At 43.9% G+C, this 15430-nt stretch overlaps 2 protein-coding genes across 3 annotated transcripts in view; one reads left to right on the forward strand and one right to left on the reverse strand.

Annotated features, from left to right (window-relative positions):
• The window catches only part of SEC24C (SEC24 homolog C, COPII coat complex component), a 647635-nt gene that overhangs the window by 422500 nt on the left and 209705 nt on the right, over window positions 1–15430 (reverse strand). The gene's annotated exons all lie outside the window — the stretch shown is intronic.
• The window catches only part of USP54 (ubiquitin specific peptidase 54), a 235150-nt gene that overhangs the window by 204909 nt on the left and 14811 nt on the right, over window positions 1–15430 (forward strand). The window contains exons 18-21 of one of the 2 annotated variants that reach the window (XM_075072847.1): window positions 1678–1797; window positions 2945–3137; window positions 5633–7071; window positions 14425–14543. In XM_075072847.1, the coding sequence (XP_074928948.1) occupies window positions 1678–1797; window positions 2945–3137; window positions 5633–7071; window positions 14425–14543 (1871 nt within the window). The remainder of the gene's footprint in view (window positions 1–1677; window positions 1798–2944; window positions 3138–5632; window positions 7072–14424; window positions 14544–15430) is intronic. The other variant, XM_075072848.1, reaches the window with a different exon arrangement.

Here is a 15430-nt window from a genome sequence, read left to right on the forward strand (position 1 = left end):
CTGATTGGTTCTCTGATCAGGTGACAGCCAGGCTTACTGAACTTGTTAACCCTTTACAGTCAAAAGAGATATAAAGTACTTCTGTTCTATTAACTCCTACTATCTGTTTATGACACCCCCTCAGAATAGCCAGTAGCCCAGTGCTCAGGGCATTCAGCTGAGATGGGGGAGACCCAGCTTCCTCTCTCTGCTCTGCCTCATTTAGGTCAGGGACTTGAAGCTGGATCCCCACTATCTCAGGTGAGTTCCCTAACCAGTGGGTTATTGGCTATTCTGGGGCTGGGAGTAGATATGTCTCTCTCCGTCACTGTCACCGGAAATTCCATCCTGGACCTGAAAATCTTCCTGAAAACATTTGAATTGAAACAGATACGTTTCTTCAACAAGTTTGTTCTGACTAATCAGCATGTTCTGACAAAGAAGCAATTAATCAAAAAATTCTGTTAACAGTCAGATGAATAAGTCACTCTAAGAGACTAGCCACAGGCTGTGATTTACAGTAGAACTACTGCTCCAGACATCAGTTTAGCATCTAATAATACTTGATTTTGCAATCTCACCTGCAAAGTAGTAGAAGTAGCACTGATTGGAATTTGGAGATATAATGTCAAAGTTTGCTCTGTTACCTTCATGTAAATTGGAAGTAACTCAGCTGAAGTCAGTGAATTTACATGGTTATAGCAGAGTCCTGCCTACAGTAGAAAGCTTAACATAAGGTGTGATTTTTAAACAGACTAAGTTAAACTAATACAGCCCTCTATGTTAGACACACTTATTTCAGTTCAAGTGTGGCTTCTTTGGGTTTAGGGTAAATTGATTCTTAATTGATGTAAATAAATTGATCTTTTGCACCAATTCAACAAAATCCATTTAAAATCACATCATATGTTAAAGCATTGCAACTTTCTGCTGTAGACAAGCCCAGAGAACAGAATTTGATTGACAGTCTGGTATTTTCTTTCATGCAGTCTTATTTATTTACAAGAAATGTACAAAGTCCTGCTTCTCTGCACAGAGGAGGACCAAGAACAAAATGAGCAGTATCTTAGCCTACAGTCCCAAACCTGTTTACCCAAAAACCAGTCCCAAAATCTCTCTTTCTAGCTTTTTCCAGAGCCACACTGTGCTCATAGGCTACTGCTTGGCTTTCTTGCTTTTTGCCTCTGCCTGTCTCTGTTATGTACACGTGCACATGCGCGCACACACACTTACTTTACCCAAAACAATCTACAGCAAAAGCCCCTCCACTCATCCAGTGTAAAACTCCTGGGTGGGTTTACACTCCTTTTATCTGAGATGGGGTGCTTATGATTACCTGATCTGGACAGTTACGTTAATTGAAGGGTATGCCTAGTCTCAGAGGTTTGTGACTCATGCAGTCCCCCGTGCCTCGCAACATCATCATACCCTAGGGTGACCAGACGTCCAGATATTTAGTTGTTTGTCCCAATCAATGTTTGTCCTGATGTGTCCCAATATTTGTTTTGTTCCTCTCATCTGGTCACCCTGTAATACCCTTTAAAGAGGAAATGAGAGTCTGGGAAAGGTACAGCCTCTACAGAAGAGCTACTACAAATGACTCCTTTATAGAAGGGTTTTGTACTCACAAATGGGAGGGAGGGTAAAGGAGAAACAAAAAAAGAATGCAAATGAAATGAAGAGTGCTGCCCATTGCAGGAAGGAGTGATGGCTTTGAGAGGTCCATGCAGGAAGCAGACTCAATCTTTGAAGAGTCGCTGCATCAGGAGCAGAAGGGAGATTGTGCTGCAGCTTTTGCTCTCTGTAACGAAGCTATATGTAAGTAACTCTAATTGCCTGAGCTACTGTGCTTTTGACAGTTTACTAATATCACAGAACAGGACTGTAAAATTTACTGACTAGTCATCTGAAATTCTCAGCTGGGAAAATGAGGAGCGTGCTAGCCATACTAGTATGCTTGGAGCTAGTACCTCCTCTTTCTAAGCACCCTGGTTTCTGGATTTTAGTCCCCTCCAGCACCCTGGTTCCCTCTGGGCTATTATCTCTAGTGCAATGGGATGTTAGTTTGTCCCTCTTGCTGCTAACTGGTAGGTGACTCCCTCTCCTGCATTCCTATACTTAGTAAGCAGTTTTCCCAATCAAGAGACCAGTTTGCAAAGAGTTTAAGCCCTAAACCTGCCAGCACAGCATGTAGGAAAGGAGCATGAGAGAAGATGACGCTCCAGTCACCAACAAGAAAAGGAATGAACTATGCTGTACTTATTCACATCTCAGGAGGAACAGATGACATCAAGATTTTGAAGGGCTAAATATTGCTGTGAATTATGGGAGTTATGTGCTATTGCATTTTTTTTGTTTTGATATGTTATAATTTAATTGGCTGGCTATCCCACCCAAACCTCCATTCCCCACTTGCTGGTTAGTAAGATTGAAAACGGAGCAGGTAGTACCATGGATTTGCAAAGGCAAAAATATGGTTATAGAAATTGGCTTTTCTGTGTTACAAAATAAGGGTCAACATACAGTCCTCATGAAAGCTCTGTTAGTCTGCACCCCACCTGGCTATACCCTGATTTCACATCCCGACCAGGTTCCCTTGCACATAAAAGGATCATGATATGGGCATAAGGAGTTGTATAGATGGAAGACTGAGAATGACACAGTGTTTGTGTGAGGGCTGGAGAAAGACCCACCCCGTGTTAGGAGGAGGAGGGGTTTGGCTAAAAACTAGATTTTTCTTTTGACTCATTTTGATTTAGTTTCAGTTAACCTGTTTGGACACCTTGCTAACTTGAATGTGCATTAATGGAAATGAAAGCATCCCTGTAAACTTATCTGTGGCAGCATTTGCATGGTCCATGTTTTATGTTCTTGCTACATCTTTTTTTCTTTTTCTTTTTTCTTTTTTCAATTTTAGTCTTTTTTTCTGTTTTTTGTTTCTGCTATGTTTTCTTTTGCATTTTAGCTAAACTAAGATTTGCCATGCATGATGCCAGCTCTAGCACTCACAGCAGAGCCCTAGTCGATAAGAAGCTACAAATCAGTATCCGAAAAGCACGGAGCCTCCAGGATCGCATGCAGCAACAGTCATCGCAGCAGCCGCCGCCGCCGCCAACCTGCCACCCACCACAGGGGGGCATCATGACCCAGTCTACAAGGTAGTCCAAGTTTATCACAGTACACCAGTTCTGATCCACACCTACCAACAGCATGGTCTGGAAAGAAGTAGTGAACTGTGTGTTCCCCCGGTTACTCAAGATCCTGTAGTGTTCTTCCTCATGGCATTCTCAGATCATACCATGTTATAGGAGAGCGCACTTCAGTGCATCTACGGTCTTAGCTGGCCAGGTTATGTGCACCAAGTCAAAACATGGCCTGTAATAGACGTTTTTAGAAATTAATTCTGACCTGCTGATAGAAAAGACGTGCATCAAGAGAGAGAATGCAATAGATAAGTGACCTGTTAAAAGGAGAGGTGTGTTTTAAGGTGAAATAAAAAGCTTTAAAAAAGAAAAATTAGCAAATATCTTCAGGGCTCAATTCAGTTAAGCGGTATTATAATGAATGCCCTGAAATAACTACCAAGAGGAGGGCAGTTACATGTTTGCAGTGCTCTTAACAGTGAAAAATTCATTGAATCTTTCTTCTAGCCCACCTTTTCTTTGGTGCACTGGTGCAGTTCTTGGAGAAAAAGGTTCATTCATAACCCATCCTTGCCCTGTCACCTTTCTGTTGTTTCCTGACCACTGTTCCTGACGCCACTTCCATTCTGCAACCAGGTTCTCTGCCTCCCAGCTGCCTCTAGTCTGACTTAGCAGCCTCTCCAGTTTCCTCAGCAGGACACTTTCTTTTCTACTTTTCTCCTCCATTCTGTGTACTCCATTTGATTCTCTGCTCTCACATCTTATTCAGCCCATCCTAGTTCCCTATTGTAACACCATTCTACCCTTTTCTGCCTGCCATCCCCAACACCTCTAGAATCCTCCTTGCCTAGCTTCCTGGCAGCTTCTCCACCTATTTCTTTCCTTCTTCCACTTCCCCCACTACATGCTGTGCGACCAAATGCCTAGGTGGAATCTCATGTGAGTGTCCCTTTTTAAAAACACTGCAGGGAAATAAGTGATGAAATCCATACCTGAAAAGGCTAGAATTCAGGGTTCCATTCTGTTCTTGAAGCTGTTGAATTATGTACAAAGAAAGCAGATCCCTGTACTAATTAGAGGTCCACAATGCCCTCAGTTGTAGGAGAAACACGGAAACCTGACGTCGGGGGCTGGCAGTTGTTGTTTTGTTTTTTTTAGAGCATTATACCTTTAAACATATCTTTCTACACATCAAACTCAAATATATTGCATAAGTGCCCATTCCTGCTAAAGGAACAGCCCTATCAGAAAAATATTATTTTGTACAATAAGTTTCTACTGCAGTGAGTTTTAACTCTGCAGTCAGTGAGACATATCTGCTTGTATCTTGATTTTTGTGCCTTTATTTTGATATACATCAGCATTATAAACAGCACAAAGTTTATTATTACTCAAACCTAAGATCATACTCCCCCATGAATACTCAGTTGGATCTTCTGCATGATAGTAGCTTTGATTTCTAGATCTGCATGAGGAGACAAACTGGTAGGATTGAAGTCACACAATAGTCTTTTTTGTCCCTGTAGGAAATAATTATCCTAACTATGCATCAGCGTTTAGCTGCACAGCATTGTCATTCTGCATATCCAGATTAAGGTTAGAGCATTATTCTAACCAACACTAAGTGCGGCTTTAAGCAGCAGAAGTAGTTTTCAGTTTGACAGCTAGCTGGGCTATAGCTGTCTATCAGAGTTGTTTCCAGTCCTCTGCTTTTATTCATATCACTGACTCATGTGACTTTCTGGTTGCATATTATAATGCTAATTAATGCAGAAGAAATACAAAGTGACCCAAGGACATGCACAGTTTATATTTTATGCAAGACATGTATGCATGGTTTGTAATGCTTTTAAATGCTTCCTTTAATGTATTGGATAAATTACTCAAAGCTGAAAAAAAAAATGAGGAGAAGGAAACTGAGGGAAATGTATTGCATTCTATTCTATTCCTTTCCTTCCCAAAGTTATTTCCCATTACTTTAGAAAAGAGAACCTGAGTGGAATGTTGCCTGTTTATGTTAAGATCATAAACATAATGATTCTCTTGAGATCATAAACATAATGATTCTCTTGTATGGTTTGTAGAAATCTCCTGGAGATGTTGATTTTGGAGGGGAACTTGTAATACTTAATTTAAAATTTATTTTTATTATTTATCTTTATAATGTACACACACACACACACACACACAAACCCCTAGCCAAAGTGCTCAGTGTGTTGTACAATATTTGTAAAAATATAACAGTAAAATCTTATAATAAAAATAACTTTTAAAATTTGAAATGAATAAAATAGATTGAGTTACAATAAAAAAAAGTTGTGAGGAAATAAAATGGAGATGTTGTCAAATTAACAAAAGCAATTATTTGGGTGGGAAGTTTTTAATTTGTGTTTGTGCAGAGAGAAGTGGATTGAGGTGGATGTTAAGGGGGAGCAAGTTCCACACCTTAGGGATAATTCAAAAAAAGAAGAGAGTTACTAATAATTAGTTGCCATTTCTGTGTATTTTAGTGAACAGACTGGCCCGCTCCAAGTACTGCTGAGCCGGGAGGTATCACTGGAACCCAACGGAGAAGTGGAATTCGGGTCCAGTTCTTTCTTCAACCCACCCGCTTCCTGCCATGAAGTGCACTCATCATTATATCCAGAGTCTTCCTCCCTACCCGTTCCTGCAAGCAGTCCTCCAAATAGGACCTTTCCTAACTTCCAGGCTGCTTCTGCTAATTTCGATGGCCAAGCTCTCTCTTTTCCGTATGGGCGTGGGTTGACTGAGAGACCCACAAAGACTGAGAATGATGCCCACCATGTTATGGAGCTTGATGGGGCCCCTGCCAAAGGGCTGAAAGACCATAGGGGCTGCAGCAGCAAGTTAGAAGAAGTCCATGACATTACAGCTGTTCTCAAACCTCAGCACAAAATTAAATTTAATACAGTCAACTCTGGGTCTTTGCCTACACTAGTCCCCTGTCCCCATCCAGCGCAAGCATCATCTCCCAATAAAAGCAGTCTGCATAGTCCTTGCTTCAGTCTGTCAAACTCTCCAGTGCCCACTAGCATTGATCAGGTAGGGGGCTATCATTCCATGATCTCTGCTGCTTCATCCCTGTCACTTCAGTGCCCCCTGGTTCCCTTACAAACAGCAAACAAGTACCCTAGAACAAACAGCCGTGAAACTTTACTGCTCCCACAGGATGACTTCAGCAACATGGAGACTTGCAAATCTAAGACCCATAGCTCAAAGGGGCATGTTCGTTCCCTGGCAGAGCAGTTTCAGAGACTGCATGGGGTCTCCCAGAAAGAAGGTGCACATGAGAGAGGGTGGACTGCTGCAGTCTGTCAGGATGAGAAGTCTCCAAGGCTGATACAGGAGTCATTCACCAATTCTTCAACCTCAGGCTACAGGCAATTAATTCCTCAAAGTCAAGAAAACAGAACCCAGTCTTCCGAAAAGTTGCATTCATCCTTAGATGTTAGGGATGGGTTTGCTTCCATGGAGGGTTTTAGCACTCAACTCATTACCTCTAAGAGTCCTGGATCACACAGTGAAGACCAGTGTAGAAGAGGTGGACAGAATGTGTCTGACCCTGCACTCTCCCAGGAAAGGCACACTCATGCGGGAGATGTGAGACAGGTGGATGATGGAACTGCCATTGGCATGGGTGCTTCTATGCCTGTGGATCGCTGGGTGGACAATGTCACCAGGTATTACAGTTCTGAACTAGACTGTAAAAATACAGAATGGCTTCCTGTGGCAGGGAGAAATCCACCCCTTTCTGATCACAGAACAGTCAGAGATGACCTGAATGGGACCCCAGTTCAGTTTCACCCACAGTGGAATCAAGACACAGAGCAGGAGATCTCTGAGTTGGAGTCCGTCTATCAGGCTAGCCTAGCTGGTAGGCATGTGTTGGGAAGACTGGACAATTCCAGGCACCCATTGAGCAAGCCAGGTGAGAATTCTGCAACTGTATTACATCTGGGTAATATTTAATCCCCAAGCAAGACTTGGACCTTGCCTATACACAGACTTCCACCAGTTTAACTAAAGGTGTGTTTTTAAACTGATTTACTGAAACAGGTGCGATTGTGTGCAGAAATTCTTATTTCACTTTGAGAATGGCTTATTTTGCTTTATCTTACTAAAAATAATTCCGTTTTAAACTGAAATAAGAGTATCTGCAGAGAAACTTGCACCTATTTAACTACATTTGTTTAAAAACATACCTTTAGTTAAAACAGTGGAGGTTTGTATGTAGACAAAACCTTGGCTTGAATGAGAAGAGTTCAGTTTTGAACTATATGGCAAGTCAGGATGAAGGAGGGACAGATTTCTGTCATGCTTTGTAAGGTGCCATATTAATGCACCTAAAGTGGGCAAGAATGCAAAGTGTCTACGCCCTTGAGTATTATATTTGTGTTGCTTATGTATATGTAGAAAATACATCACATCCGGTTAAAACCATTCACGAAAGAATGGTTATTGACTAAAAATTTCACACCATAGAATTTGTATCAATGGATATAAAACAGTCATACAAAAATATTGATTGTTCATATTTTATACCTTTTTTTTCCTCCGAGTGCCCTCTGCACATTCCTACTTGTGGATTACAGCATCTGTGTCTCAAGCTCTTGGAATCTTCTAGTGAGCAATGTCCTTTTGAGCTACTTACTCTTCCCTCCCTAGGTAGGGTTTCAAGGGTGTAAAAAGGGGAGTGATCCCAACCACCCTTCACTTCCTTCTAATCCCCAAAGGTCCAATGAGCTCAGATTGCATGCAGTGTCCTCGATGTATCCCTCAATGTGTTTTTTTTTCTTCTACCCTTCAGGGACTATATTTTTTTAATTTTGTAGTTTATCAGTTACGTAATCAGCTTTTCTTAAGAAAGAGAAGAAAAAGAAGTGGAGAGAAGGATGACAATCTGACACAGGTGTTGGCTGGACCTGTAAAAATGAGAGAGACACCTCATCTGACAGAGAGACTTTTCAGGCCTTGTTGACTAAATCTGTCTGTCTGAAAATCCAGCATCAAGTCTAGAGATACCCCTCACCAGAATGGTTCTGTGCCTGGTACCAGTGGAATGAAAGCCCTGGCTCAATCTTGGTTGACAAAATCCTGTTGTAAGGATCCAGCACTGTTAACTCTGGAGAACCACTTGATAAAGTAGTTCAGTTTCCCCAGATCTTTCCAAGTTTGACTAAGTCCAGTGCTGAGGACCTGCCACCTTCACCTCTTGGAAACCACTTGGAAAAGTGGTCAAGTGCCCACTGTGATTTGCAGTGAGCACCCCAGACCTCGATGCCTTGATCTAGTCTGGTTCTGAGGACTTGGCATCATTGATTCTACTCTTAGCGTGAAGTTCCTGGATCCATCTGAATTGACTAATGGTTCAGCACCCCTGATACTGGAAAATCACTTGCTAAAGTGTTCGTGTTACATATGAGTGGCACTGAGGTCTATGGATTGACCAGTTTGACCAATTTCAATGACTAGGGTAGGACACCATTGATTGTGAGCTTAGCATAATTGGAACCAAACTCTCTGGATTGACGAAGTCTAGTGCTGTCAACTGCAGTTTTCAAAAGGACCAGAATCTCATCCTAATTTGAGGTCCGGCCACTGTAACATACCTAGGGTACAATCCATTCTAATAAGTAACTGTGTCACTCCTCCCCTGTAACCTGGGGTGCCCTTTACATGGCTTTGCTGTTGTAGCCTCCGGTCTGGACTGCTCACAAACAGCCTCCACCATGCAAGTCACTCTTAGCTAGATCTCTGTGTGTGCTGCAGCCAGCCAGCCACACTTTTTCTCTTACCAGTCTTGGTTATACTGCAGGGTGACCCCAGCACTCTCCAAGTCTTAGGTTTTCCACCAGAAATATAGGTCCTGTACTGCCTAGCCCTCTCCTAAACAGTACAAATTCATATAAAATCTGTATTTCTTTAATAGATATATGTACACTTTTTACCCCACATGGAGTTTCCCAGACACTTCAGTTTAAACACACTGGATTAAATAAAACATATTTATTAACTACAAACAGAGAGATTTTAAGTGAATACAAGTAATGTGGCATGAAAGTCAGAAATGGTTACAAGAAAAATAAAGATAAAATACAGCTAGTGCCTAACTTAACAAGCTATGTTAAATTCAAAGCAAAGTTTTTCTCACCACATGCTCTCAACAGTCTTACTTGGCCAAACTTCTTAGAATAGCTCAGTGGTTTGAGCATTGGCCTGCTAAACCCAGAGTTGTGAGTTCAATCCTTGAGGGGGCAATTTGGTGCAAAATTCTGTCTGGGGATTGGTCCTGCTTTGAGCAGGGGGTTGGACTAATGAACTCCTGAGGTCTCTTCCAACCCTGATATTCTGTGATTCTGTTTAATGGCTGCTTCCTTTGGCCATGTCTACACTAGAGAGCTTACAATGGTACAGCTCTACTCATGCAGCTGTGCCACTGTAAGATCTCCCTTGTGGCTACTCTGTGCTGACAGGAGAAAGCTCTGCCATCAACATAATGAAACCACCCCCAACAAGCAGCGGAAGCCGCTCCAGCCGAGCATCCACACCATAGCACTGTCCACACCAGCGCTTCTGTCAGTGTAACTTATGTTTCTCAGGGATGTGTTTTTTCACACCCCTGACATAAGTTATACCATCAAAAGGGCTCGTGTAGACATAGCCTAGGTCCATTCTCATGCAGTAAATCAATGGATAGAGAAGGAGGAGGATGGGATGCCTTGGGGTGTCTGCCCCATCTTTTTATAGTCCTGTCCCTCCTTTGAAAAGCATTCCTTACTTCCAGCTGGGAGTAAGGTGATAGGCAGTCTGTATGAAAGGAAACTTCATGCTGTTTTTTTGCTAAGATGTAGGTTTTTGCTCCTATCTCTTTCCTGCCAAAGAATGGCCACTTAGCAGGTAATGGCCCATCTGCCTTGTTTACAGCTGGCTGAGGTGTCAGCTTGCCTTTGTCTCTGAGGAACTGATTTGGCCATTCCCCAAACTTCCCTGGAAAATATACTTTTAGTCGTGATCTCAGCTTATGTTTATAACGTCACATATAACGCTGCTACATCCATTTTGCCATGATATTACTGATCAGCAAATTATGAGTTTTTAAATGACACCTCACAAGGCATCTGGCTTTTGGTGACTCTCTGGATTACCAAATTGCTGCTACAACTAGCTTCCAATTCAAAATCAGTAGGAGGACTCTTCAGCATCCCGTTCCAGAGTGGCTCTGGTATGGAGGGAGCACTTATCTAAGGAATCCTTGGGAGCAGCATGAGGACTTTGTTAGCACCAGTCCAGAGTCTGGAATTGGCTAGTGCCACTGTTGCTATACCTGTGATTCTGAGCCTTCCTTTGGGCCAGACACATCTGAGAGCTTTCATGCTTTGCCTTTACTGAGCACTTCTTTTGTTTTGATGGAGCAGTTGTGCTTGCCACTTGAGAGCCTCAGTGAGAGGACATTACCAATAAAGCTGTACCATACATGGATTTGGCCTCTCTGTGGCACAAAAGGTTTTCACCAGTTGCCTGACTATCCTAATTATTTTTCTCAGATGTTAGGGAATCCATGTATATAGCTAGAGTTTGGTCCTCAGGAAACATGCATGTTGTTCCAGTCCTTGGAATTTGCTATAAATAGTTCCCTTTCATCCCTCCACAAAAGATAGGGTCATTGGATCCCTTCTTAGACTCCAAACCTGCAACTTCTCTGCATGAGTACAGATTCCTTACCAGTGCACCTTCTTGATGCAATAAGCACCTCAGCCACAACGTCTCAGAACATACAAGATGCTTACCTGTGAAAGACAAAAGAGCTCCCTTATCATTTGCAGTGATACTCAACTTGTTTTTCACACTCTCCAGGACGTCAGGCTCCACATCAGTTTATTGGAGCTAAACCCTGTGATTAAATCCAAATCTGTCCCAGTTCTGATGGACAACACCTCACTAATGTATTACAGCAATTGACAAATGACGGCTTGATCTAGCCAGCTGGGTCAAGAAGTTGCCCTTTTTTTTGAGAATGCAGCGGCCATCTTTCCCTGGCAAATGAGGAATTGGAGAACAGAAGGGTTTTAACCAAGCACAACTAACAATTAAATGGAAAAAATTCATCGGAACACAAAATGAAGTGGACTTGGAACAGCACTCCCTTGCTTTTAACTTGGACTATCTTAAGATGCATTTTTGTTGTTGTGTGTTGTGTGAGCTTTCCACTCTCTGGGTCATAGGTCATTTTTTTGCTCACTCTCCAATAACCAAATTAATGAGGTGGTTGCTCTGTATACCATTGGGGCTGCTTGTGGTAGTTGCTTTGCCACGATGGCCAGGGCAAAGGAGACTGGATTTTCCATTGCTGAGGGTGCGGCGGTGACAGGGCCGGCTCTAACCATTTCGCCTCCCCAAGCACAGTGGCACACCACGGGGGGGCGCTCTGCCAGTCGCCAGTCCCGCGGCTCTGGTGGACCTCTCGCAGACGTGCCTGCTGATGCTCCACTGAAGCTGCAGGACCTGCGGACCCTCTGCAGGGATGCCTGCGGGAGGTCCACCGGAGCCGCCTGCCGCCTTCCCAGCAACCGACAGAGCACCCCCCGCGGCATGCCGCCCCAAGCACATGCTTGGCATGCTGGGGCCTGGAGCCGCCCCTGGGTGGTGAGACAGATACATTTGAGCTGCTCCATGCATATTTGCTTCCTTCCAGCCCAGAGAATAATCAAGATTCAGATCTAAAGGACTAGTTGTCCATACACCATATTCTATTCAGAAAAGTAAGTATCTGCTGCATCCTCTCCCTTAATCCTGACTATGATGGTCTCCTGTGTCCATCCTACTCAGGCCATTACTTTCCTAAGCTTAATTCACATCCAGGAACTCTGATTCCATACTTTGGATATTCATGGATCTTAAATTTGGTCCTCTTAGGCAATGATTGTATTTTCAAGGGTCCTCCCAAAACTAAGGGCATATAGGACGTAATTACTAAAAGATGTAGCCATTTGTTTGACTACACTCATGGCTTTTTCTTCAAAATGTTCAAGAGATCAAATAACCAAGCTTAGCCAAATTTATTGTCTTAAGAGACAACAGTACAGTACAAAAAGGAAACATAAATACCTCCCTTCTGTGGAGCAAATTCTTGTAGCATCTTCACTTTATGCAGAAGGTGTACTTCAAAGATATGTATTTCAGCTAGTAGTATTTATAGTATGATTTTACAGGTTAAACTCTTTACACACACAATTTTAGTTTAACCCATTAGTTTGTGCCAGCTTTGTCCTTGGTACTTGTCTATAGTTTCCCATATCTAGTGTTGATGAGCTATGAAAGTATTCCCTGTCTCTGTACTTGGCCAAAGTCAAAGATGCATAAATGCTTTGTACAAGTCTCCTATTTTCTAATGCAGCGGTTCTCAAACTTTAATAATGTGAGGACCCCCATTTTGATCTAAAATTTTTCACGGACCCTGAAACCTCCCCGCTCATCCCCAGGAGCTGCCCCCCTCCACTCCACCCCTCCCCCCATGCCCTACCCCAACCCACCTCTTTCCGCCCCCACTCCACCCCTGTCCCTCCTCTTCCCCGCCTCTTTCTTCTCCCAAACATGCCCCGTCCCTGCTCTTCCCCCTTACTCCCAGCGCCTCGTGCACGCCACTGAACAGCTGTTCCCTGGTGTGCAGGAGAGAGGAGGAGGAGTTGATCAGCAGGGCTGACAGTCCCAGACATAATTCCGCCCCATCCCCACTCCTCCATCTTCCTCCCAGCACTTCCTGCATGCTGGGAAACAGCTGTTCCCTGGTGTGCAGGAGAGAGGAGGAGGAGTTGATCAGCAGGGCTGACAGTCCCAGACATAATTCCGCCCCATCCCCACTCCTCCATCTTCCTCCCAGCACTTCCTGCATGCTGGGAAACAGCTGTTCCCTGGTGTGCAGGAGGCTCTGGGAGAGGGGGAGGAGTTGATCAGTGGGGCCCGCAGACCCCCAGCAGTCTGCGGACCCCAGTTTGAGAAACGCTGTTCTAATGCTAAAGCTGACTTCAGCTTTGCAAAGTAATTGTGGGTTGCTTGAAATGAGTAAACAGAATTTTGGGAAGACCATAATAAATTCATTTAACACAACTTCCCAACACCAATCTATATAGTGTTGTTTTATTAATACCGTACCTATTAATGTGGTGTATACTATGCTTAACTTTTATATAGTGGCTAACAGATGGGACTGGGGATCTTTCCATCAAAGCTCAAAGGTTGCCCGAATCCATCAGTTTGTGTATGACCATTCTTATGACAAGACTGGTGTTCAGCCACCTAAAGATATTAAAATATATTCAGGGAATGTTTGCACTACCCGCTGGATCAGCGGGTAGTGATCAGTCGATCGGGGATTGATTTGTTGTGTCTAGTGTAGATGCAATAAATTAATCCCTGATTTGCTCTGCCGTCGACTCCTGTACTCCATCGCAGCGAGAGGCGGAAGCGGAGTTGACGCGGGAGCGGCGGCAGTCAACCTCACATTGCTATTCTTGCAGCTGAAGTTGCATATCTTAGGTCGATTCCCGCCCCCCCAGTGTAGACCAGGCCTCAGCTAAGCCTAATGTTGTTTCCATAGCTTGTCTTTTTATGATCTTAGTCAGTTTGGAAGGCTGTTACTTGAAGCTCTGCATAAGTCTTTCAGGTGTCTTTTTTTCAGTTGTGGCCTGTTTGGGGAGAGTAAAAGGTTGTAGTCACTCATGACGTGGCACTCATTTTTGGCAATTTTGCAGTCCTTGTTAATCTAGAACTCTTCAGTCCTCCTTTTTTGAGCTGGTACTGCTCGCTAAACTCCCACAAATAAGAATGTGCAGAGACCATTTGAAAAAATAAAGGTTAGTTACTAGTAACAGGAGTTCTTTGAGATGAGCCTCTGTACATTCATACTCCTTCACTCACCTTCCCCATTTCTTTGGGACTTTAGTTTCACAATTCCTGAATTAGCAGAAGGAACTGAAGAGTGATTGGAACTGCTACTCTTTTTAAACTTGTAGAACCCTGCACAAGGGCAAAGGAAGGGGAATGAGTAGCCCCAATGGACACTCTTCACTAGAGATTCTGAGATATTGTGATCAGGCACTTTGATCGTGTAAGTGTGGATGTGCAGGGTCTTGTCTCAAAGAACTCTGATTACTGGTAAGTAACCTTAATTTATGTATATAGATATTCACTTTCTGTTTGAGCCAGGGCTGAGATAACTAATCATGTTCCACAGTTGCAGAGTCAGATCTTGAGTTTAATTTAACTTCTTTATTTCCCTCCACAGTCTCTGCAAACATAACTGTGAGGAAGCTGCACACTGTAGAAGGCATGGGTCTCTCGAAAACGCCAACAGCAGAGATTGAGCACAATCTCTATGGAGCCATCGTCTCTCCTGTCTCCAAGGTAGCACCTAGAAGGTTGTGTGGTTGTGAGGGAATTGGACATTCTTCTTCGAGTGCTTGCTCATATCGATTCCAATTAGGTGTGCGTGCGCCGCGTGCACGTTTATCAGAAGATTTTTATCCTAGCAACACTCAGTGGGTCGGCTGGGTTGCCCCCTGGAGTGGCGCGGTTATGGCGCCGGATATATACCCCTGCCGACCCAACGGCCCTTCAGTTCCTTCTTACCACCCGTGACGGTCGTTGGAACTGTGGAGCATGGCTTTGCTGATCTCCACATCCCTAGCTACTTGTAGTTCTTTGCTGTTTATTGTGTGTATAGTTCGAGTTCTTATAGTTAGTATTAGTTGTTGTATTTATAGTTAGTGTATATAGTTTAAGGGGGGATCGGGGATTAGCCCCTTTCGTCTACCCCGGTACGGGCCCATGCCCAATGCACTGGGATTCAAACCGTGCTCTGCGTGCCAGAAGCTGAGGCCAATAGGGGATCCCCACGACTCCTGCCTCAAGTACCTAAGGGAATCCCACCTTACTGATAAGTGCCGCATCTGCAAGTCGTTTAAACCAAGGACAAAGAAGGAGCGGGACTTCCGATTGAAACAGCTCCTCATAGAGTCGGCACTTAGTCCTGCAACGTCGGTACCGAGCACCCAACAGACTGCTTCTGTAAGGAGCGCCCCTTCGGCCCCGGACAACTCTGGTACCGAGAAGGAGCCCCAGCACCAACCCTTACCAGCACCGACACCTGCTTGGCACTGCTCCCTGTCCCCAAGACCCAGGAAGCAACATACCGCTCCAGCTGCTACAGCTCCACAGAAGGAGCGCTCTTCGAAGATGGCTTGTCCGGCACCATCATCTGCCGTGGCACCGTCGACTGTGGCACCGCAGAT

This window comes from Chelonoidis abingdonii, chromosome 16 (assembly GCF_003597395.2).
Source record: "Chelonoidis abingdonii isolate Lonesome George chromosome 16, CheloAbing_2.0, whole genome shotgun sequence".
In the NCBI taxonomy this organism is placed as follows: Eukaryota; Metazoa; Chordata; order Testudines; family Testudinidae; genus Chelonoidis; species Chelonoidis abingdonii.